This window comes from Eulemur rufifrons, chromosome 8 (genome assembly GCF_041146395.1).
Source record: "Eulemur rufifrons isolate Redbay chromosome 8, OSU_ERuf_1, whole genome shotgun sequence".
Classification (NCBI taxonomy): Eukaryota; Metazoa; Chordata; class Mammalia; order Primates; family Lemuridae; genus Eulemur; species Eulemur rufifrons.
This window is the reverse complement of record NC_090990.1, coordinates 115,922,228-115,944,708: the sequence shown is the minus strand read 5'-3', so window position 1 is coordinate 115,944,708 and position 22,481 is coordinate 115,922,228. Positions and strand designations below refer to the sequence as shown.

At 45.4% G+C, this 22,481-nt stretch overlaps 1 protein-coding gene across 1 annotated transcript in view; it reads right to left on the bottom strand.

The window, feature by feature from the left end:
• Positions 1–2,193: 2,193 nt before the first annotated feature.
• AKNAD1 (AKNA domain containing 1) overlaps positions 2,194–22,481 on the bottom strand; it is a 38,705-nt gene continuing 18,417 nt past the window's right edge. The window contains exons 12-21 of the mRNA XM_069479250.1: positions 22,297–22,445; positions 21,761–21,892; positions 17,761–17,820; positions 13,834–13,925; positions 10,909–11,006; positions 7,663–7,785; positions 7,460–7,573; positions 5,354–5,435; positions 3,064–3,193; positions 2,194–2,325 (exon numbers count right to left, since the gene is read on the bottom strand). Of these exons, the coding sequence (XP_069335351.1) occupies positions 2,194–2,325; positions 3,064–3,193; positions 5,354–5,435; positions 7,460–7,573; positions 7,663–7,785; positions 10,909–11,006; positions 13,834–13,925; positions 17,761–17,820; positions 21,761–21,892; positions 22,297–22,445 (1,112 nt within the window). The remainder of the gene's footprint in view (positions 2,326–3,063; positions 3,194–5,353; positions 5,436–7,459; positions 7,574–7,662; positions 7,786–10,908; positions 11,007–13,833; positions 13,926–17,760; positions 17,821–21,760; positions 21,893–22,296; positions 22,446–22,481) is intronic.

The following is a 22,481-nucleotide window of genomic DNA, read 5'->3' as shown; positions in this document are numbered from 1 at the left end:
AAGAAAGCAGAAGCAAGGAACAAAAAGTGAATTGTTTTTTTTCAAAGTTAGTATACTTGTATGGGTTAAGGCAGAGGGGATGTCCGTATGCCAGCTCAGGTTGACTGGGCCCCTTCTGCCTGGTTCCCGTAAATCTTCCGGTTCTTTTTGGAAAACTGGCCCATTTTAAAGTTCAGTTTGATTACACGGCACCTAGCACAAGTGACTCCGTTCTTGTTTGGTCTGGCCTGTTGGGGTTTAATGCAGGAGTTCAGTCCCCAGAAAATGGCCTCTCACTGATTTTATTTAATGGAACATACACAGTTTAAGCTCCCTTTTTTCTCTTAGAGTACTGCCATGGGTCTTTGCTATCTTCCTTATAGCTTAAAGTAAATTTAGCCATAAAGTCAGAGGTATCTGCAGACTGGCTTCTGCTTTATCTCCTCCAAGGTATCCTAACCAGTTTCCAAACCCCACAGTTAAAAATAGCCCATTCTCCAGCCAGCTAGACAAATAGTAGCTGCCTTAGTTGGCACAGAAATCTAAAATGGGAACAAATTCAACTTCCTCCACACCACTGGGCCAAACTCTAGGGGTTGGGAAAGCATTTGTTGAATGTTTGGAGTCAATGGAGATAGGAAGCCTCAGGAAAGGGAGAAAGAGCTATTATGATAATCTGCTCTGTCATTAAGGGGGTAATTGATCTGAAAGAAGCAAACCAAAAGCTTGCTCTGGAATTTTGTGTGAAATGTTACAAGTACATCCCTGGTGCACAGTTTTAATGAATTGTCTTTTTCCAAAATTTTATTAATCTAGGGCTATCATTTTTGCATATTTTTTCTTGTCTTTTTTTCCTAGCCTGAATGTAAGTCTGGATAATCATTTTTGCATATTCTGATTTCAAGAGATCTTTAAACAGATAATTTGAATTTATAATAAAGCGTATTCCAGCTGGGCACAGTGGCTAAAGCCTGTAATTCTAGCACTCTGGGGAGGGCGAGGGGGGAGGATCACTTGAGGTCAGGAATTCGAGACCAGCCAGCCTGAGCAAGAACAAGACCCCATCTCTACCAAAAGCAGAAAAAATTAGCCAGGCCTGGTGTTGTGTGCCTATAGTCCCAGCTACTCAGGAGGTTGAGGCAGCAGAATTGCTTGAGTGATTTTGAGGTTGCAAGGAGCTACGATAACACCACTGTACTCTACTCGGGGCAATGGAGTGAGATTCCTTCTCTCAAAAAATAAATAAATAAAACATATTGTAAGAGTTCCATACAGTACAGAAAATAAAGGAAAAGTAAAAATTCCTTCCTCCCCCAACACTTCCAGTTTTATTTCTCAGAGGTTCCTTAAGACTTTTATGTATCTTTCTAGAAAATATGTATGCCCTTTAAAAAACATACACAAATGAGGTCACACTATATGTATATATTGTTAGGCATCTTGTTTTTTTCACTGACTGTCTTTCAGATAATCCACCTCATTCTTTTCAGTGGCTGAAGAGTATTAATTACCATTTATGATTCATCATACAGGGTATTTAGATTAGTTCCTCTTGGAGTTGTTACCATTCAGTGGTCCAGGGGCCCTCCTTGTCATGGCATATTGGGCAACTTAGCTATAAATTCCTAGTAGAATTGCCCCACAAAAGGTAAGTGCTTTGGAACTTGGTAGATATTGTCAAATAGCCTTCCAGAAAGGTTGCACTTCTACCAAGAAGTACCTGTTTTTTTCCATCCTCACTGACAGAAGGTTTTTGCAAATTTTTAATTTTTTTCAGACTGATAGGTTAAGGGAAATCTCATTGTTTTGACTTATTATGAGTTAGGAAGAACATAGATTTAATTTAAAATAAATACATGTTGGTTGCTTTTGATTTTAAGAATCAGAGGTCCTTTTCTTTTTTTTCATTTAAGTACTTTGTGTTACCCATTTCTTATGGTTTTGGTGTTTTCTCTAGAAAGTCATCTTCCTTTGTGTTACTCATACATGTTGGTTCTTTGATTTTAAGAATCAGAGGTCCTTTTCTTTTTTTTTTTTGTTTTTTTTTTTTTTTTTCATTTAAGTACTTTGTGTTACCCATTTCTTATGGTTTTGGTGTTTTGTCTAGAAAGTCATCTTCCTAAAGTGTATAATAAGTAAAATACATTTTGGGCGAAGATCAAGTTTTCTTTCCTCTTTTTTTTTCTTTTAAACCTTGGTTGCCTTGAGTTGCAACTAGTATTTCGGTCGATTTCTCCACTTCCGTGCTTTGGCAAGATCTTCCGCAATAGTTTTAATCATTTGATTAGTAGTTTCCTTCAAATTGGTTGCTGTCTTTAGGGCATGATCCAAAGCCAAGTTTGAAACCTATAGAGGAAAAGTCCACACATTTGAATGACATAAACGTACTACTGTTTCTGTTAATTGGGTTCTTTCATTATTAAACATTACAGGGTGGGATTTGTGGAGTCGACTGTTTTCCACATAGTCTATTTCTGTTTTTGAGGGTTGGTTTCCTAGGAAACCAGCCTGAGATGGAATATATTTGTTAGGGAAAGGGATAGAAAAAGACCAACATGTGACTGATGAGCATGAATCAGAGGGTGAGGTCAGCGACCTCCTGGGCTGTTTCCCTGCTGCGGAGAAAGGAAAAAAGCTCTTAGGGGCCACGAAGGGGATTTGGGGCCATAACCACTGAGAAGGGCACCCAGGGACACAGCACATACATATGGAAAGGTTCGAAAGTGGCCTGGGGATTAGAGCGACTGCCTTGAAGGCAGGAAACGGCTGGCGACCCGAACCACAGTGTCGCTGGAACAGGCTCCAGTGCCTTCAAGCCTGGGCCAGGGGAATCCTGTAGCTGAGGCACCACCCACAAAGCACTTTCTTCAGGAAATTTCCCTTGGAACCGATTTAGGAATAATACAAACCATGTGGCTGCTAAGACTGTATGGTTTTAGGTTAGTGCTGAGCACAAAATTGTTTTCAGCGGAGCATTTTCTGAAGCCCCGATGCTGTAATAACTTAAAAGCTATCAGCTCTTTGGTCATCAAGAACAAACTGACGGGCTGAGAGGATTCTAGAGTGTTTTTTCCAAGCCCTCACCTCAGATTTCGTTTCTTCAGTGCCATCAACGTCACATAAGGATTTCCTTCCAGAGATCCCGCGGGAGTGGAAATGGGGTGAGGGTGTTACCGAGTCTGAGCTGTAAGTCACAAAAGCCTGAAGATTTTTCCTGGAAAGCAAGAGCGCGTTGATACTTGAGTAAAGCACCACCATCAAACACACTGTCCTGGTCAGGTCGGCGCTGTGGTTTGGTAATGGCTCTGTGTGTGGTAATGGCTCTGTGTGTGGTAATGGCTCTGTGTGTGGTAATGGCTCTGTGTGTGGTAATGGCTCTGTGTGTGGTAATGGCTCTGTGGGGGGGGGGGGAGTCGTGCACCCAATGCCTTTCATAGTGTCATAGTCCCCTGTGGCCGACCACAGCCGAGCTTCAGAAGATGGTGGTTGCCATGACCATGAGGGTCTTTCCTCCTGGAATTGTCTCCTTTTCCTTTGGTACAGAAAGAGGCCAGACTCCAAAGAGATTTTTTTATTCAGTTTTCATTCTTCTAGGGTCATCCTTCTACCCTACATATTTATAAAACAAATACATAAAACTGCCAATTACAGGCACCTTGGGTTGAGTTCATTGTAGCACCAGTGAGCTTATGCCCCAAGGAGGCAGAAGCAGTAGAAAAATTAAGGCAGCACCTCTTTAAGTAAGTGGGCTGCCCTTGACTACCACACTCTGGTTAACGATTCTGTCTGAGGGAGGAGCCTAAGTCAGGGAATGAAGGGTGCAGGGCTGCTGTGTTGCTCAGGTTGTGCACTGCATGGCTCTGGGTGGGGAGGGTTAGCCACATAGTCTGTGAAGGGCACTGCCTGGAGTTACACTTTTCACAGCCATGAGTGGTGGCCTTAAGGGACACCACAAGAACCTGCCTGTCCATAGGTCTGTCATGGAACCACCGTCACATCTTCCCACAGCTAAGGTTTCCTCTGTTAAGCATGACTTCTTTGGTACACGCGACACTTGTGAGCAATGTCATCTCCAGAAAGTCTCACTTTAAATGCTTGTGACCTCAGGGCCTCCCCCGTCTTCCCTCTCCCCTGCCGCATTAACAGTAGTTGGTTCTGCTGATTAGTTGAACAGATGGGACCTATCCTCCAGCTGAGAGGCGATCCCGCGTCTGAGGCCCTAGCTGATGGCGAACTTGGGCAGGGGGTGGCAGCGTGGGGCAGGGGGAAGAGCATGGCCATCAGTCTTCTCCCTCCCCACGTCCAGTCAGTCTCCACCATCACCAATATTACAGCCATCACTTGCCAAGTTCTGACCATGAGCTAGGCAGCATTCTGAGTGCGTCAGTGAGTTTGGCACTGTTATTCCCACTTTACACATGGGGAAACGGAGGCACAGAGAGGTCAAGTAACCTGTCCAAGGACACAATACAGAGATGAAAACCCAAGAAGTCTCCAAAGGCCACCTTCCTAAACACTATACCACAGGAGTGGGTAGTGGGTTCAGACTGAGTGGGTCTGATTGTAAAGCCCGAACTATTAGTCACTCTGCTGTGCTACTGGTTCTGCCTCTTGCATAGCTCCTGAATACACAGCCTTCTCTCTCTCCATCTCCACCCTTAGGCAAGCCACATTGTCTCACCTGGATTACTGCACTAGCCTCTTACTTGGCCTTTGTGCCCAACCTTGAGTCTTCTAATTCATTCCCCCTGCTTCAGGAGCTACAGCGATCTTTTAAAGCACTAAAGAACTTCACTGGCTTCCGTTGTTCCTCAGAGTCTGAAATCCTTCCTGCAGCTGGCAAGTCCCTGCCCGTCCCGCCCGCCTTCCCTCTCCAGCCTCATCTTGCTCCACTGCCGCTCCTCCTTTTGGGTTCCAGCCGCACCGTTCTCAAACATGCCAGGGGCCTTCCCACGTCAAGAAGCTTTCCTAGACTGGAATGTTCTTCCCTCCTATCCCCACGTCCTCTCACTAGTTCATTCATAGTTATCCTTTGGAGCTCAGCTTCCCTGAACGCCCAAATTAGGTGACTAGCACTCTGTACGTCCTCTTCTTGGCACTTACAAAGACTGGCTCCTCTACCAAAAAATGTAAGCCCCAGGAGGGCAGAGACGGTGGTTGCCTGTGTCACTGTGTCTGCAGCATCTAGCACAATGACCTTTTGGCATTGAAACATTTGTTGAATGAACAAATGAAAGACTGAAGCATTAGGCTTAGGTTTGAATCCTGGCTCTACTACATATGACCTAGGTAATCTTGGGTAGATAATTAAGTACATCGTATGCACCCAACCAGTGATAGATGTTTTTGTTAGTAATAGTAAAATAATACTTACTTCCCCGGTGTGGGCGCACGTTCACCTTGAAAGGATTTTGAATTCACTCTTTGGGAACAGATCCATTTTGGTTTTGAATGAGCTGGAAAATGTTAGCTATGATTAAATTCAGAGCATCAAAAAATGATCCCAGAGGGTACATATGTGAGCATCATTTCCTGAACTTTTCTGCATGAAATATTTCATACAATTTTAATAAATGATAAAACTAGGTAACAGAAAACAAAGAACTTTATCTATTAAGTATTTTGAATTAAGAAAAAGAAATTCAACTTTTAAAAGTTGTTTTATTAGCAGATAAGAGACCGGGAGTTTAGGTTCCCTGGGAGCTGGCTGTGTGACCTGGGCGTGATGTCGCACTTCTCTGGGCTCAACTGCTATGTCTGATCAATGGAGGGATCATACTAATAGCTTCCAAGAGATTGGACCAAATGGATTCCTGAAATCCTTTCCAACATTAGGATTAAGTCAGAAACAAACAATTGTGTTACTAAGACAATTCCAGAATATAGAGACTAAACAGAAAAGAAGAAAAATGTGGGAAAGACAGGAAGAATGCCAGGGAAAGAAAAAGAGACAAGTCAGTGGCCAAGAAATCTCCCTTCTCCCCTTCGCTTTCCCTCTTCCTTCCTTCTCTCTTCGGTCTTCCCTTCCTTCTCCCTCCAGCTCTCCTGTTCCTTCACTGGAGTGAAGGTCTCAAGCACCCTCAGGAGGGTCCGCTGGGCAAGGGAAAGTGAGAGCGATTGTCCCTCAGACATGGACAGCAGGGCAGGAGCCAGAAAGTCCACATTTACTCACGCTGACCACCCAGACTCGGGTCAAGATGAGCAGAGACACTGATGAGCTCAGGTTTAATTTTCTGGTAGTCTCCAGATACAATTTTGAGTTTTATCGGAAACATAGAAACAGAGTCAGAACGGACCACAGGCTTATCTGGCCCAAGGTACACATCTGCAGCATCGGGACAAAGAACACTGTCTGCCGGTCTACACACGGGGCTCTCGACCTCCCGCAACAGCCCACCCCATTTTCTGTCAGCCCCAACTGCTGCAAGGGTCTTTTTTAAACATGGAGGAAAAGCTGCCTCTTTATCACTGCGACCCTTTTAGCCACTTTGTTTCCTAATGGAGTTCAAGATCACATTTCAGAGGACTTAGTTGCATTCCTCATTCATATATTAGAATGACAGGTCTCAAAGCGGTAGACCAAAGACAAAGGAGACAGTAAAGAAGTCGACCCTGTGGCTTCTGCAGTGACTGTCACTATGGGAGGATACATCCAGTTGGAGGGTTTGGCAGCTGGGGGTGGGAAGGGGAGGCGCAGCTGAGGGCGTCAGTCTTGGGCACTGGTGACTGCGAAAGATCAGAAACGTTCTGGTGCCCAGTGCCAGGGAGGGAGAGGAAGAGCTCTCAAGGTGTGAAGCAAAGGAGGTGGCCCCTGTCAGAGGACCAGGTATAGCTGTCGTTCAGTGATAGAACAGGGAGTGTTTCCTTCTCTCCTTTGTGTTCCCTTAGCGTACTTTGACCCAGCTTCCAGCACTTACACATTTTGCCTTGAATTTTTTCCTTATTTGGCTATAAGTTCCTTCCTCTCAGATTGTAAACTCCTTGAGAGGGAACAGCCTTGTCATTCGTCTTTATAAATAAATGTTTGTGAGATTTTAACTTTTTTCCAAAGGCAGCAAAATTGTGCAGTGGAAATTAGCCACGTGTCTAAGGAGTGAAAAAAATAGTCTATTTCTCTACATGCTGACTTTTAGTGGGGATATATTTATAAAGTGTTAGCCACTCCTGAATAGTAACAATCATAGTGGTGATTATCCAGTCAGTCATTTCTTCGGGAAACATTTATGAGCGGTTCAACTTGCACTGCTATAGCGCTTTGTGCAAGTCCTTGGTCACTGGCATTTCATGTTTCCCAGCCCCAGCTCACCCTCTCGCCATGCAGGTGTAGCGCTGGATTTGGACGCGTCAGGCGGGTGCCGGAGACCTGGGCAGCAGGCTGGAGAGGCCAGGGCTCCCCAGATACCAGCAGTGGCCACTGTCGCGGGGGGTTCCCGTGCCTGGGCGGCTGGGTTGCTGAGGGATGGGGTCCTGCAGGAGGTGCACTTATAAGGTGAAGAAGTTTTACTTTCATCTAAAGAGCGGGGCTGGACAAAGGCACCTCTTTCACTACGATTTAGGTAATTCTGTCCTAGAGTGTTGTATCTGTAATGAAATTCTAAAAAGAAAAGATTAAAAATACAATTCATTGCCTGGGAACAATGGCCGTCCCCTCTCGTCTTTCTGAGGCCCCCGAGTGTGTCTCACCTTTAGGTGGTTCTTTACTGCAGACTCTTCTGGAGTTAGGGATCTTCGTGCTGCAGTCCTCGCATTTGCTACCCCGCCATCCGGTTCCAGGATCAGAACAGAAGCTGTGTGCCGTATTAGAACCTGAAAAAGCGCAGTAACACAAAGGAAGTGTAAGCCCTCATTATAGTCGTAAAATGTGATGTGGGGAGTAGCGCTCTAAATGTGCAGGGCGTGTTTTAGGCACCAAAGTGTTCAGCTTCCCTGGCCCCTCCCAAGAGGAGATACCAGCCTAGGGGTGACACTTGGGGTCCCCTTCTGACAACTGAGAGATGTTTTGGTAAGAAACAGTTCTGATATGAAAGTCTCAAGATGTGCTGAGCATATATAAGTGCTTAGTAAACGTCTGCGGAGTGAATGATCTATGAGAATTGGCCCACCGAACTATCAGATAATCATGCATTTTGTACTTGTTTTTCTAGATTTGCCCTGATACATCCACAGTCTTTCTCTCAGGCCCTGCTGTAGTCAAGAGCTTTTGTTTTGTCAACCAGGCAATGGAAAGATGGTTTTCCTCTATGTGACATTCATATGCCTGTATAGGAACCTGCATCATGACTTTGCTCTCTTAGCCTCAGCGAAGCTAGTAGCAGAGCGCACGTGTGTCTGGTGTAGGTCTGGAATGTGTCCAGCGGACTATGGGCAGTGGGGCACTCCAGACAAGGCCAGAGCGCAGGAGCCTGGGGCCAGAGGTGAGCGTGTTAGACCTGGGTGGCCAAGCAACATCCCAGCTGCAGGAGACATGCAGCCAGGGGACAGAGCTCTTCCAATGCTTCCTGCCTTGCTGCACTCATGATCACATTCATTGTTAACGTTATCTTTCAAAGTGTGAATCACAAATGGAATGAGTCTGAAGCCTGGCTCTGCCACTTTTTAGCTGTGATAGTTGAAAATATGTCCACAAATTCCTCAACACTGTCTTTAAAAGGTGGAACCTAATTTCTCTCTCCTTCCATGGGGGCTGGATTTAGTGACTCAATTCTAACAAGTAGAGTACAGTGGTAGTGATGGCGTATAACTTCTAAACCTAGGCTACAAAAGACACTGAAGTTTCCATCTACATATTCCTCTATCTCTTGGTTCGCTTGGTCTGGGGGAAACTGGCTGCCATGTCATAATGACACTCAGGCAGCCTACTGGAGAGGCCCACGTGGCCAGGAGCTGAGATCTGCCACTGGTCATGTGAGTGAGCCATCCTAGAAGCAGATTGTCCAGCCCCAGTCAAGCTTTCAGATGACTGCAGCCCTGGCCAACATTTGAGTGCGCCTCGCCAGAGACCCTGAGCCTGACCCACCCAGCTAAGGTGCTCCCAATTTCCTGAGCCACAGAAACTGTGAGATAATAAATGTTGGTTGTTTGGAGCCATTAAGTTCTGGGATACATCATTACACAGCCATAGGTAGCTCTTTGGCCCTGGCAAGCCACTTAATTTCTCTGAGCCTCCATTTCCTTATCTATAAAATAAAGATATTAATTCCTACCTTACAGAGATGTTGTGATAGTTAAATGATACACATTGTCCATGTTAATATTTCAGAACCCTTTTCAACACTTCAAATTGAGGACCCTGAAGAGCTTTTATGTGGTTTTTATCTACCATATGTCATAATATATACCATCTTTTATACTAAGGTGAAAATCTCCCCCTACATTAGAGAAGAGCTATCGTGTAACATTCCGTCAGCTGCAGATGGATTAGTAGAGAGGGATTGATGTATAAATTGCAAGTCATTTTTGCTTGTGCAGAATCATTCATATTTTCCCAAGACTGAATGGGCAGCTCAGAGGCTGTTCTTAGAATTTTAAATTGAGACATTAAAAAAATATTTTATGTCATTTAATAATAAATCTATTTCATGTTAACAAAATAACATATTTTCCAAAATAAAAAATATTAGAGGAGTGGCATTGTTTCCTGTTTGGGCAAGTATCTTGACTATCTGGCTTAATAGAAGTCGGCTGGATTCCACAGCTGCATCTCCATCAATCACGGCAATATTATCCTTGCACAGATATACAGCTGGTAAAGGGAGGAGCTCGTGGCCCCATGAAAGGGTTTCAGGGAACCCCAGGGGCTCTCTGACCACATTTTGCAAATACCTACTTTGTTATAGCCTCTGGTGTAGTAAGTGTGAAAGTGAAACCTTTTATTATTAGTTGGAAATGTTTCATCTGCAGAGAGGCCAGCACAGAACTGCATGTGACAAAACAGAATGCTGAGCTGGGGCAGGGTTCAGGGCAGCTGGCAGGATGAACGTGAGCTCTGGCCCCAGTCCCCTCATGCCCGAGCTGGGTAGATTAGGCTCGGTGGTGATCTCTACATGCCCAGGAGCTGCCTGAGCAGGCAGGCCCCCGGCCACACCTCTTCCTCGCCCAGGGCAGTTTCTCTGCTTAAACTGTCTTTGGAGAAAAGATTTTTTTTTTTTTTTTTTTTGAGACAGAGTCTCTCTCTGTTGCCCAGGCTAGAGTGCTGTGGCGTCAGCCTAGCTCACAGCAACCTCAAACTCCTAGGTTCAAGCAATCCTCCTGTCTCAGCCTCCCGAGTAGCTGGGACTACAGGCATGTGCCACCATGCCTGGCTAATTTTTTCTATATATATTTTTAGCTGTCCATATAATTTCTTTCTATTTTTAGAGATGGGGTCTCGCTCTTGCTCAGGCTGGTCTCGAACTCCTGAGCTCAAATGATCCGCCCACCTCGGCCTCCCAGAGTGCTGGGATTACAGGCGTGAGCCACCGCGCCCGGCCAAGGAGAAAAGATCTTAAGACTAAAAAATCATCGAATGCCACTCACTGCTACTCTCTGGGGCTCCTCCAACTCTCACTTTCTTTGCTTCTATGAAATGCGTACGATCAAGTCAGCAGCAACTCTCCCGTGGCCGATAGCCTTACCAACTGCAGCTAGGGGTCATGTGGGAAGAACAGGGACAGACAGACTGTAGGACCCCTGTGGCTGAGTCCATGGAGTCCTGCGAGTCCACCTAGAAACAGGTGTTGGCATTTCACCCTACTTGACCATTTCTTATTCAAATCTATTCAATTATTAATTCTTTACATTGTGCCAAAAAAAAAAAAAAATACAACATGCAACACTCTAAAGGCAGTGCTCTTGGAGTGGCCTGTGGCAAGCTGGTACCCACCGTGAGCAGACCTCACGGAGAGGGACCCTGAGGACTGAGCACCCACAGCCCCAGGCCCCTCAACTTACTGAGAGCTGAATCTGAGCGCAGTGCCTTTTCTTGAATGACAATTGAAAACCCTCCAAGGTTGATCCTTCTGTGGCCTTTTTTCTCCATTTTTTGCTTCCTAAAAAAGGTGCATTAAGATCCCATAAATTTTTAGTGCACTTCTACTTGAGACAAGGCAAGTATTAGTAAAACTGAATTGTTAACTTTCTTGTGTCGGAGCCTGGAGCTGGGTAGGAGCAGTTGCCGCCCTCAGCACAGAGGCCCCCACTGCCTGGCTTGTTCCCAGCTTCCCCGTGAGAAACTGCACCCGGCACAGTTCAGCCTGATACAAATATGCACACAAGACATGAAAAATACATGTTTCGTTCTGCAGACGATACTATCTAATCATCATACACAAAACAGGAATTTGAAGTATGGAATTATAAACTTTGGAGTTTTCTTTATACTTATGTCTCAAAATCAGTTCTTATCAAGGGAGGAAACTATGCTATACCTCAGTACTGGGTCACGTAGCTTTGGCTCTATAAATACTAGCTGAATGTAAATGTATGCGAAGTGGGCTTTGTCCGGTGTCTGCCCAGTTTTGTCTGATTGTTGGAATAAGGGTGCATCCACATATGAAATACATTGTCTGTGGGGGCTAAAGGCTCCCAGAGCACGCGCAGTTCATTTTAGCTGTCTTTGTCTACGGCCACCAGGGGGCACGGGAGAGCAGCAACTGCAATTGACATTTCTCAGAAGCCTTCCTGTGACCCGCCTGCAGCTTCGGCCTCCCTCCTCCGCAGAAATTCTAACTCCTCCAAAGGAACTCTAATTAATAACAGTTCTTAAGAAAGCTCTTGCTCAGCCCCGGGGAAACAGTAACAGCCCCCAGGGAAAGTTGCTCATTCTTAGTGTAGGGCACCGTGCCCAACATATCCTTGCACCAGGAAGGCTGATCGCCCAGGGCTGGGGTATGAGCCTGTGGCCTCTCGGGGCAAATGCGGCCAATGCGTGCTCTGTGCTCCTCCAGCTGTGCCTGGGCCTGCTGCGGGGGGTCCTGGGGTTGGAGCTGAGAAGCCAGGTCTTTTCCCTCCTCTTGGAAAAACATGCTCTCCCTCTGAGTCACATATCTTCTCACACCTCATTTTCTGTCTCCACCCTCCTCCTCTGGGGCATTTGAACATCTGCTCTCCAAAGTGGGAAACTTGGATCTCACTCAAGTGGGTGCCGTCCAACACATGACTTTTTCTGTTTTTAAACTCCTTTGCGCACTAAAATCTTCTGGCCAGACGTAATTCTACTGGCGAAAGACAGGTTTTCAACAAGGCAAAGTAGCTAAAGTGTATTCTTAAATCCAAAATTTTGCATCAGAAATAACGTAAAGGGATAAGCATTTTACCTTTTACGTGTGTATTATTTATCCACATATATTAACGATTTACAAATATCCTGAGAATAGTATGTACATCAGCAAGCTTCATAAAGAACACATCCCATCAGAGAGAGATTTAATCTTCTAATAGAGGAAAAAGTATAGTCCTCTCTTAAATTAAAATTCCTCAAGATTTCAGTTCATAAGTCATGTATTAAATCTATCTCCTCATCGCTCCCCAGCAGTGGATTCACTGCTAGACCTGATCGTCCACTGGGTTGTGCTTTTCTTTGCAGCTTCTCCATCATAAAAAGTACATTTAGTCTGGAACATTGGTCCCTGTGTTGCTACTTATGTAGTTCTGTAGGGTCTAGACTAGGAGTTTGGAAGAGAAATATTTAGTATCTTGATGCTAATCAAGATATTTTACAAATGTGAAAATATTTTTATTATACTTCATAAAACTTTTTAAGACTCCCAAATTAAACTTTAATTCATTCAATAAATAAAAATAGTAGGCCTGGGATGTCTCAGTGAGTAAGCTTCATTAGTGGCCCTTGTATTTAAAGGACAGCTCAAAGCTGATGACTGACATGGTGGTTTAAAGTAATGATCCACAACAAATGACACAAGGTAATTTTTAGCACAAACTCCATGCTGTTTCTTTTTTTAGGGGCAGAAACTCAACAGAATGCTAAGTGCCCATCCTGTGACGGAATGCTTTCTAACAGGAAGCTTTGGTCTTTCAGACCTTGTCATCTGCTTCTATTAGAGTCCATTATGCACATTTATTAGTGGTTGCTCAACAGCTCCTCCCTCCTTGACTCTTGACCTTCGGAAGGTAAATTAGCCAAGCTTTGGCCCAAGTCCACAGTGAGCTTGGAAGTGGCACCTCTCTTACCTAATACAAGTTTCTAATAAATGATTCTGAATCCACATGGGCTAACAGTTGATCTAATGAGCGTTCTGAAAACATTAAGGATTTCTCTCTAGGATTTTACAGGATGTACAGCTTGTTAGCTCTAGAAGATTTCATGCTTAGGAATGAGAAGTCAGCCCTGAGAAGAGGGATGAGACTTGTTCCTGGGACTGGGGGGCATACATAGGTGGGACCCAACAAGGAAGACTTCTGCTCATCATAAGGACAGAGTAGTGACAGTGGGAGCTGGTGTACAATGGTGGATAATGATCCCCCATCTAGGCAATGTTCGAACAAAGCCTGTAGGACCACCGTTCATGTGCTGTGATTCCTAACCAGGGGTGCTTATGCTTATCAGAACCACCTGGGGAGATTAAAAAGCTGTATTCTCACCCGGGCCACCCTTGGCGACACTGATACTGTAGGTGGGATGGAGGCATGTGCATCATTTTTAAACCTCCTCTGGTGGTTTTGATGTTCTCGCAGGTGAGAACCCCTGCTAGAGGATTTGCAAGGTGGGAGAGAGAGGCTGGGCTGTGTGCCGAGCCCCGAGATCCGTGATTCTGTAACTCAGCCCGTGCCTTCGGTCAGGTGCCGCCCACTCTCACGGGAGCATTATCCTGGGACGGGCTCCTGCCCACCCTGGGAATGTAGCAGCCGGAGCCTCACCATTGCAGGAGCCAGCAGCAGGAGGCACAGCTCAGGCTGGGTGCCGTCGTCTCTGCGTGTTCCTGCGTTCCCAAGGTGCCGCACAGGTCCTCCTGCACCACAAAGCACACATAGCTGTGGGTGTGACAGAGGATGTGACTCATCCCCCTGGCTGCACGCGCGGCCCAGCAAGCAGCGCAGACCCGCCTGAACTCGCCAAGCCTCTCTCACAAATGGGGAAACGGAGGCCAGCAGGACAGGAGGAAGAAAAGAGCCCGAGCTTAGTGCCAATGTCTCTCAGCGGGGTCGGTGCCTCTAAGGCCCCGGCTTACGAAAGGCAGCTGCCACCCTGGCTTCCTCTTGCCGCCTCTAAACAGATTTGAAAATCTGGTGTACAGATGAGAGATGCTTTTCCCTTTTTTCCCTTTCCCTTAGTTTCACATGAATCCAAGCTTCCCCAGAGGATGAACAGATTTAGGAAGATCATTTTTAAATCTATTCATCTGCCCACTGGCTAGAGCTCTAAAAGCTTTTTCAAAGAAATGTGTTCAACTGTGAATTAAAATAGGTCAGGGACGGACTAGAGGCCTAAATGATTGGTTCGATGTCCCTTTTTAATACAAAACAATTACGCTACTGATCTGAAACCACCCACTGCGTATTTTTGACTATGATCTTACCCTCTATGTAAGCAGATAATAAATGTACTTTTTCCATCATTATAAACAATGCTGGCAGAAGCATTATTTCACACATAAGCTTTCTCCACATTTCGAATTACTTCCTGAGGAAACGAATGGGCCAAAGGTTACCAACGTGTTTGTGTGATGATACGTGTGGCCGAATTGCTTTCCACAGAAGCTGCACCGATTACACAGCCACCAACAATGTGGACGGCTCGCTGTGACCGCACCTTCCTCAGCAGCAGGAATTATCACTCGAAAATGTTTTTGTTAATTTAAGCGGGGGTTGGCATCTTGTGTTAATTAGAATTTCCTCTGTGATGAAAGGAGATAAGCGTTTTCCCATATGCATATTGAGTGGTTGTATTTCCTACTTTTTAGTTCCTATCCTTTGTCCATTAATTTTTTTGGAGGGTTTCAGCATTTTCTTATTAATAAACACAGCCATTTCTTTTTCTTTTTCTTTCTTTTTTTTTTTTTTTGTTATAGTCACAGTTATGGTTTATTCCAGTGAAAAGACACAGATTCAAATCTGCAAAGGAAACTGGCACCTGGGGTGGAGTCCGGGAGAAACCAGGTGAAAAACCACATGGAAGGTTTCAAATTTCCCTGATTGACTAAAATAATTCTTTGTCTCTCATTCTTGTGCTCCCTCTCTCTCTCTTACTCTCCTCAGTTTCTTAAAAAACAGCCATTTCGTGATTGTTCATTATGTTCCAGGTGTTTCTCGTACAGCCTGACTCCATCCCACCTTCCTGGCACGTTGTCTCCATTTTAATGATGAATAATCTGAGGCTCAGAGAATTTAAGCAACTTGGCAAGGCCCCGTGAGGGTGGGGAATCTGTGGCCTTAAGGTCCTTAAGTGCGTGCAGCCTTTTGACTGAATCCCAATTTTACAGAACAAATCCTTTTATTAAAAGGGGTGCAGCAGAGAAAAACGAAGCTTTTCTTGCCTCCTTTGGTGCTTAAAAAAGAACAGTCTTGAAATCAGAAGGCTGCAGGGTCCCCATCCCTGACTGAGCTGGGATTTGAACCTCTACCCGTCTGACTTGTACGTTTGTGTCCTTAACCACAATTCTGCTCTTTTGTGTATTTGTCAGAGCACTTGATATAATAAAGATCTCAACACTGAACATCATTTGCTCTTAATATTTTCCCAGTTAATTGCCCTTTTTTAACACATTGACTGCCATACTAGAAAAAAAAAATTTTTTTCCCCTTGGGGCCATGGTGTTTTATTATGAAATTAGAATAAAAACTTGGAAAACAAAATGATCCTTTTCTAATTTAATGACAAATTTGTTATTTTTAGTTGTTTTTTGTGCGTGAGTTATATGCAACTTGAAAAATAGTTCATAAGGGTAAAGGTAAAGAGACATGTGAGTTACATATGCTTCAGGAGGCCCCAGGCTCAAAACTAGCCTGAGTTAAATACAACTCACGTGGCAGTTAATTTGCTTAAAAAACTGTGGTTTCAGTTTTGCAAACATAAGTTAAAATATGGATGTCATGGAGGAGGTGCAAATGGCCAAGAAACATATAAAAATAGTTTGGATTTCATAAATAGTCAAATGGATTAAAACCATGAGATACCAATTTTCACTTATCACGTTAGCAAAAGTTAGAAAAAATATGTGGGGTGGGCTCAGGTTGGAGACACCAGCGCTCCCAAACACTGCTGCGGGCCCACAAACCAGGCCACAGTTCTAGAGTCGGGGGCATCAGGATTTTCAGTGTGTACCATTTGACCCATTAACTGCAATCCTAGGTTTTAATTCTAAGGAAATAAACAACTATGGATGAAAGTTTACTTGTAAAATGATGTTACCTGAAGCAGTGTTTATAATATCAAAGAACTGGAAAAAACTAAATGTCCATCAATATGAGATTGTTTAAATGAGTCAGGGTACATCCATAGAATGAAATATGATGCAGTCATTAAAAATGAAGCTATAGGTTTATTCTAAATGATGTGGAGACATGCCCACAATACAATGTTAAATTAAAAAGCAGATCATAAAACAATACATACAGTAAGATCCCACTTTTGCAAAAATGTATATGCAGGGGGAAAAAACTGGAAGGATATACACTAAAATATTAGCAATGATTTTTCTTTTTTTTTTTTGGAGAAAGAGTCTTACTTTGTTGCCCTGGCTAGAGTGAGTGCCGTGGCGTCAGCCTAGCTCACAGCAACCTCAAACTCCTGGGCTTAAGCGATCCTCCTGCCTCAGCCTCCCGAGTAGCTGGGACTACAGGCATGCGCCACCATGCCCGGCTCATTTTTTCTATATATATATATTTTAGTTGTCCATATAGTTTCTTTCTATTTTTAGTAGAGACGGGGGTCTCGCTCTTGCTCAGGCTGGTCTCGAACTCCTGACCTTGAGTGATCCACCCGCCTCGGCCTCCCAGAGTGCTAGGATTACAGGCGTGAGCCACTGCACCCGGCCATGATTTTTCTTCTTTCTACTTATCTCTGTTCTCTGATTTCTTTTGCAATAAGTATACATTGCTTTTATAATTTAAAAAATAGTTTTTTTCCCCCTCCATAACTACCCTGTGTTTTCTTTTATCCCTGTTACGCGTACAGGGTTACCCCTGCACTTGACATTTAAGGCAGATTTGAGGCAGTAGCAGAATGGAGGGAGGTGGGAGTTGGGGGACCTGGGCCGTAATATCTTCTGTTCTTTTCCCCGGGCAAATCTCACCTTTCTAAGCTACTTCTCCTCTGCTAAAAGTCTTTGCAAACTGTAAAGAATTATTATATTACTGTTTACTGCTTATTATACTGTTGCTATAATTTTAGACCCAGCGGTTTTTAATCCCATTATTTCCAATTCATTCATAATAATTAATCTCTAGACCCTTGCAACTCAAAGTGTGGTCCCCAGACCTGAACCAGCAGCATTGGCATCACCTGGGAGCTTGTTAGAAATGCAAAGTTGCAGGCTCACGCAGACCCACTGAATCAGCGTGTATTTTAACAAGACCCACAGGTGATTCCTAGGCACAGTGGAGCTGGAGAAGCCCCCTGGTGTAGGTCCTGGTACCCCCGCCAGGTTTCTCCCCCGTGCTGAAAGCGTGGGAAACGTCGTAGCAACAGCAGCAGCCGTCACCAGCACTAACTCCCGGGGTGCCAGGCAAGAAACAGCCAGGTGATCTTGACTACGCTGATTTGCGAGTCCCAGTCAGCAGCCTCCTTATCGTTAACCAGCCAAGGGAACGGGCAGAGCTGAGCCAACACCAGCTACAGGACGTCACCCTAGAGTCAGAAGACAGCCCCATGGCCGTTTGGTCTGGCTGGTTCCGGCCATCCCCACTCTGAGGAGGTAACAAGTTAAAAAAAAAGTTTAAATTTTAGAATCGTTTCTTGAGCTACCTGGGAGTCTCACTTTTGAGGATCATTTGGCTTTTCTGGGCTTTTTCTAGGCTTTTCTTTCCTCACCATCTCTCCCTCAGTGACACCACCCTCCCATGATAATTTACTTTTGGTCATATCCCATGACTTAGCAGTCATGACAGCTAACACCCAGGTAATGCGCTTGCTATGAGCCAGGCCCTATTTTAAGTACTCTACATGTATTAACTCATTTAAACGTCATAAAAACCCTGTGAGGCAGGTATTATTATCCCCATTTTACAGAGGAGGGCACTGAGGCACAGAGAGGTTCTGTAACTTTCCCAAGTTCACACAGCTATTAATAGGAAGTGACAGAGGCCGGGCACGGTGGCTCACGCCTGTAATCCTAGCACTCTGGGAGGCCGAGGCGGGTGGATCGCTCAAGGTCAGGAGTTCGAGACCAGCCTGAGCAAGAGCGAGACCCCGTCTCTACTAAAAATAGAAAGAAATTATATGGACAACTAAAAATATATATAGAAAAAATGAGCCGGGCATGGTGGCACATGCCTGTAGTCCCAGCTACTCGGGAGGCTGAGGCAGAAGGATCACTTGAGCCCAGGAGTTTGAGGTTGCTGTGAGCTAGGCTGACACCATGGCACTCACTCTAGCCCGGGCAACAGAGCAAGACTCTGTCTCAAAAAAAAAAAAAAAAAAAAAATAGTAAGTGACAGAGCCAGTATTTGAACCCAGGTAGTCTGGCTTCAGAGTTATGCAGCATGTGCTATTATTTCCTGTATAGCACTTTTAATATTCTGTAATTACATGTTAATTTTATTAAGTGTATGTTTCACAGAACTGTAAGCATCTTGAGGGCAGGTGATTCGTCTGCCGTGTTTATGTTGTATCCCCTCCACCTAGAAAAGTGCTTAGCGTATAGCAATAAATGTTGCTGAATGAATGAATAATACTAGCAGTAGACCCTCTTTTGAGGGCTACTTAGAACAAAGTTATCATTTCACAACAATTCTGTAAATTTGGGACAGAGTAAGGAGGAGGACGAGGCTGCCTTATAACACCGGACGCCAATTCAGGGCCAGGACTAGCAGGGTAACAAGCTGTGAGCCTGGGGGACCGCTTGTGAGATTAGTTGTCACTGCCACAGTGGCGCAGGGCTTACCATACCGAGCATTCACTCTACACCAGGCATTCCGGAAGTTCAGGGTACAAAGATCAGTACAAAGACACGAGGCACAGTGCTGTGGGAACACAAAGGCCTGAGCAGAGAATTCTGCCTGAGGCAGAGCCTGGGTATCTGGGCACATAAATGACCCGACTCTGAGGCTGGCCGTTGAATGCGGGAGATTTTGCCGAGCAGGTGTTTTGAGGGAGCAAACACACTGCTTTGGAAGGGCTAGCATTTATGTAATGTTCATCATCTTGTCCTTAGCTCTGACAAAAACCTCATTCAAGTTTTGAATATCGGCCCCAAGTTGTGTCTTCAAGTACCGTCTGCAAGTGAAGAGTCAATTTAAGGCAATTATTTAGGTGATTCAGCTCTCAGAATTTTAATTCCTGAGAATTCAGTTATCTGAAATGTTCTGATTATTGAGGCTACAAAAGCAAAAAGTGTAGAAAGACAGTGGTGATTGCTTTGCATGCCCAATCTTGCACATGCAGACAATCCAAAATAATTTAACTTGAGAGGAGGAAAATGCAGAAGTGGACTCATTGTAAGGTTTTAAGACCGGAGTCCAGGGGCGGGGTGGCGCAGCTGAAAGTTAAAGTACCCTCCCCGGTTCCGGCACCAAATGTAAGGTTTTTTTGAAGTAGCCGGAGCCAGAGAAAGAAAGATGAGCATAGTTGAAAGGGATAAGTAAAGAGGCTTTATTGGAGCACTCCCGGGTGGGGGTAACGGGTCCCCGAGAGAGGGACCTGGGTGAGCTTCACAGTCCCACGAGTGGGACTAGAGAAGCCGCCCCGCTCAGAAGTCTGAGTGGGTTTATATACGTTTTTTAGGGATGGGAGATGGGAGCTTCTTTGGCCAGGAGATGTTGAGGAGTGAGGAGTTTCTTTGTTTCAGCTTTAGGGTGGGTATTCAGGAATAGGAGGGGCTTCTTTTTCATTAGGGAAGGGAGGGGTGCCTGCCACCAGCCTTATATTCTGGCCTTTTAATGATAATAGGGCACCGCGGTCTTTCTGGCTACTTCCTGCTTTTGAGGGGCGTAGTGGGGGCTATGGGCCGGAGTCAGCTGGTGGAGGGGTGACTGGAAGGGGAGAGTAGGGGTGAAGAAGCATCTGGTTTACTGCTACTCTGGATAATTCCTGCAGGCAGCGTTGGAGAAACTGAGCCAGAGAAGTCAGTTGTCTCTGCAGGGAAGTTAGTGACGTGGAGGTGGTTTCCAGGGATAGCTGTAGGCAACCTGCAAAGTCTTGGGCAGAAATGACACTGTGGGCCAGGGCACCTCCTGTAAGTCCTGAGGTGTATAGAGTTAATTGAGGGACGACCATGACAGGGAAACAAGGACCCAGGGTGGATGTATTGACGCAGCAGGTAAGTGTTCCATTGTACCAGAAGAACTGTCCCGGAGCAGAAGAGGTGGTTGTGGTCACAGTATGGTTAGTGAGACAGCGTCCATGAAGTTGTAGGTTGGGGTCAGTGAGGGAGGTGAGATAGCACATGTGATCTGCGTAAGGTTGGCCTGTGGGCTCAGGTTCCCATAGGGGAACTCGAGTGAGAGGAGTGGAGCATGAGGGATCCGATGAGGGAGTCTTTTAGGGGTTAGAAAAGTTTAAGGGAACAGCGGCCAGTAGGGGGTCGCTGAAGGGAGGCACAGAGGAAACAGTGGGAGACATTAGAGATTATTTCAGAGGAGTTTAGGAAGGTGAGGGTATGTTGAATAATATTTAGCCAGGAGGTAAGAGGGGGATGCTTAGAGCAGGAGGAAAGTTGTCCTGCTAGAGTTTGTTCTGCTTCCAGAATATTGATAGATATTTGAACCTGTGTCTGGTGGGCCAGAACGTATTCACGGCTGATGTGAATAGTCGCTGAAGGTAATAGTCATGTATTTTTCAGTATACTTTGCCTGTGACTTTAATTTTTTAATGCTGGTCTCAAGGGTCGAGGATATCTGTGTGAGAGATATCTGAGTTGGTCTCTGGAGGCTGAGGTAGATTATCTGTCCGCGTGGGCCCAGAGAAGTTGCCTGGCGAGGGAGAGATATGGGAGATAGGAGGCCAAAGGTGGGGGCTGGGCTGGAAGATGGTGATTAATGAGAAAAGGCAGGCCGTACATGAGATCGAAAGGGCTAAGGTAGGTAGGATGTCGGGGGGCTGCCCTGATCCGGGTGAGAGCTAAGGGTAAAAGGTCAAGCCATGGTTGGCAGGTCTCAATAATGAGTTTGGTGAGATGGTCTTTGATTAATTTGTTTGCCCTTTCAACCTTTTCTGAGGACTGAGGCCTGTAGGGAACATGAAGTTTTCACTCGACATTGAGAGCCTCACAGATGTGATGAATAACCTTAGAAACAAAAGCAGGGCCATTGTCAGACTGAATGGAGGAAGGAAGGCCGAAGCATGGGATAATTTCAGTAATGAGAGTGGAGGCAACAACAGCAGCAGTTTCATCGTCAGTGGGAAAGGCTTCAACCCATCCCGTAAAGGTATTTACCCGTGTTAAAAGATATCTGAAATGCCTGTGAGGTGGCATATGGGTGAAATCGACCTGCCAGTCTTGTCCAGGGAGGTGACCGTGCATCTGGTGGGTGGATACGGGGGTTTGAAGCTCCCTTGAGGGTTAACAGAGGCACAGATGTCACAGTTCAAGCAAATAGTTTTGATGAGAGAATATAGGGCAGGGTGTGAAAATAGAGGCTGTAAGAGGTGGAAGAGGCCCTTAGTGCCAATATGAGGTGAAGAGTGGACTTGGCCAATGAGTTCCAGGGCCTGTGCCTTAGGGAGAGCCAGCTTGCCGTCTTTAGAAGGACCCACCCTTCGGTGGTGGTTGATTCCCCCTTGGGTAAGAAGGCTGTCACGCTCCTCTGGAGTGTAGCGAGGCTGGAGGGAAGGGATGGAAAGGAAAAGAAGAGGAGCCGGACTAGGATGTTTTGGGGATGTTAGACTACGGGCAACAGTATTAGCATAGTTGTTTCCCTTAGTGATGGGGGACCCGTCCGTCTGGTGTCCCTTGCAGTGTATGATAGCTACTTGGGTGGGTAACTGAAGGGCCTCGAGGAGATAAGGGAGATAAAGGTGGCGTTAATAACAGGGGAGCCCTTGGTGGAGAGAAAGCCCCGTTCTCTCCATATGGCAGCATGGCAGTGAGCCATCATAAACATATATTTGGAGTCCGTGTAAATATTTATATTCCTGCCTTGGGCTAGGTGTAAGGCTCGGGTGAGAGCAATGAGTTCTGCCTTTTGGGAGGTGGTGCCCTCCGGAAGTCTGGAGGCTTCTATTACCTGATAGGCAGAGACAATGGCATAGGCTGCCCGGCGTTTGTCATCCTCACCTGTGACCGAGCTGCCATCAACAAAGAAAGTTAAGTCCGCTGTAGGAAGTGGCTTGTCTGACAGATCGAGTTTAGGGGAAGTGGAGGCTTTAACCATTTCTGAGCAGGAGTGTGAGGACAGGGTTAGGCAGGGAA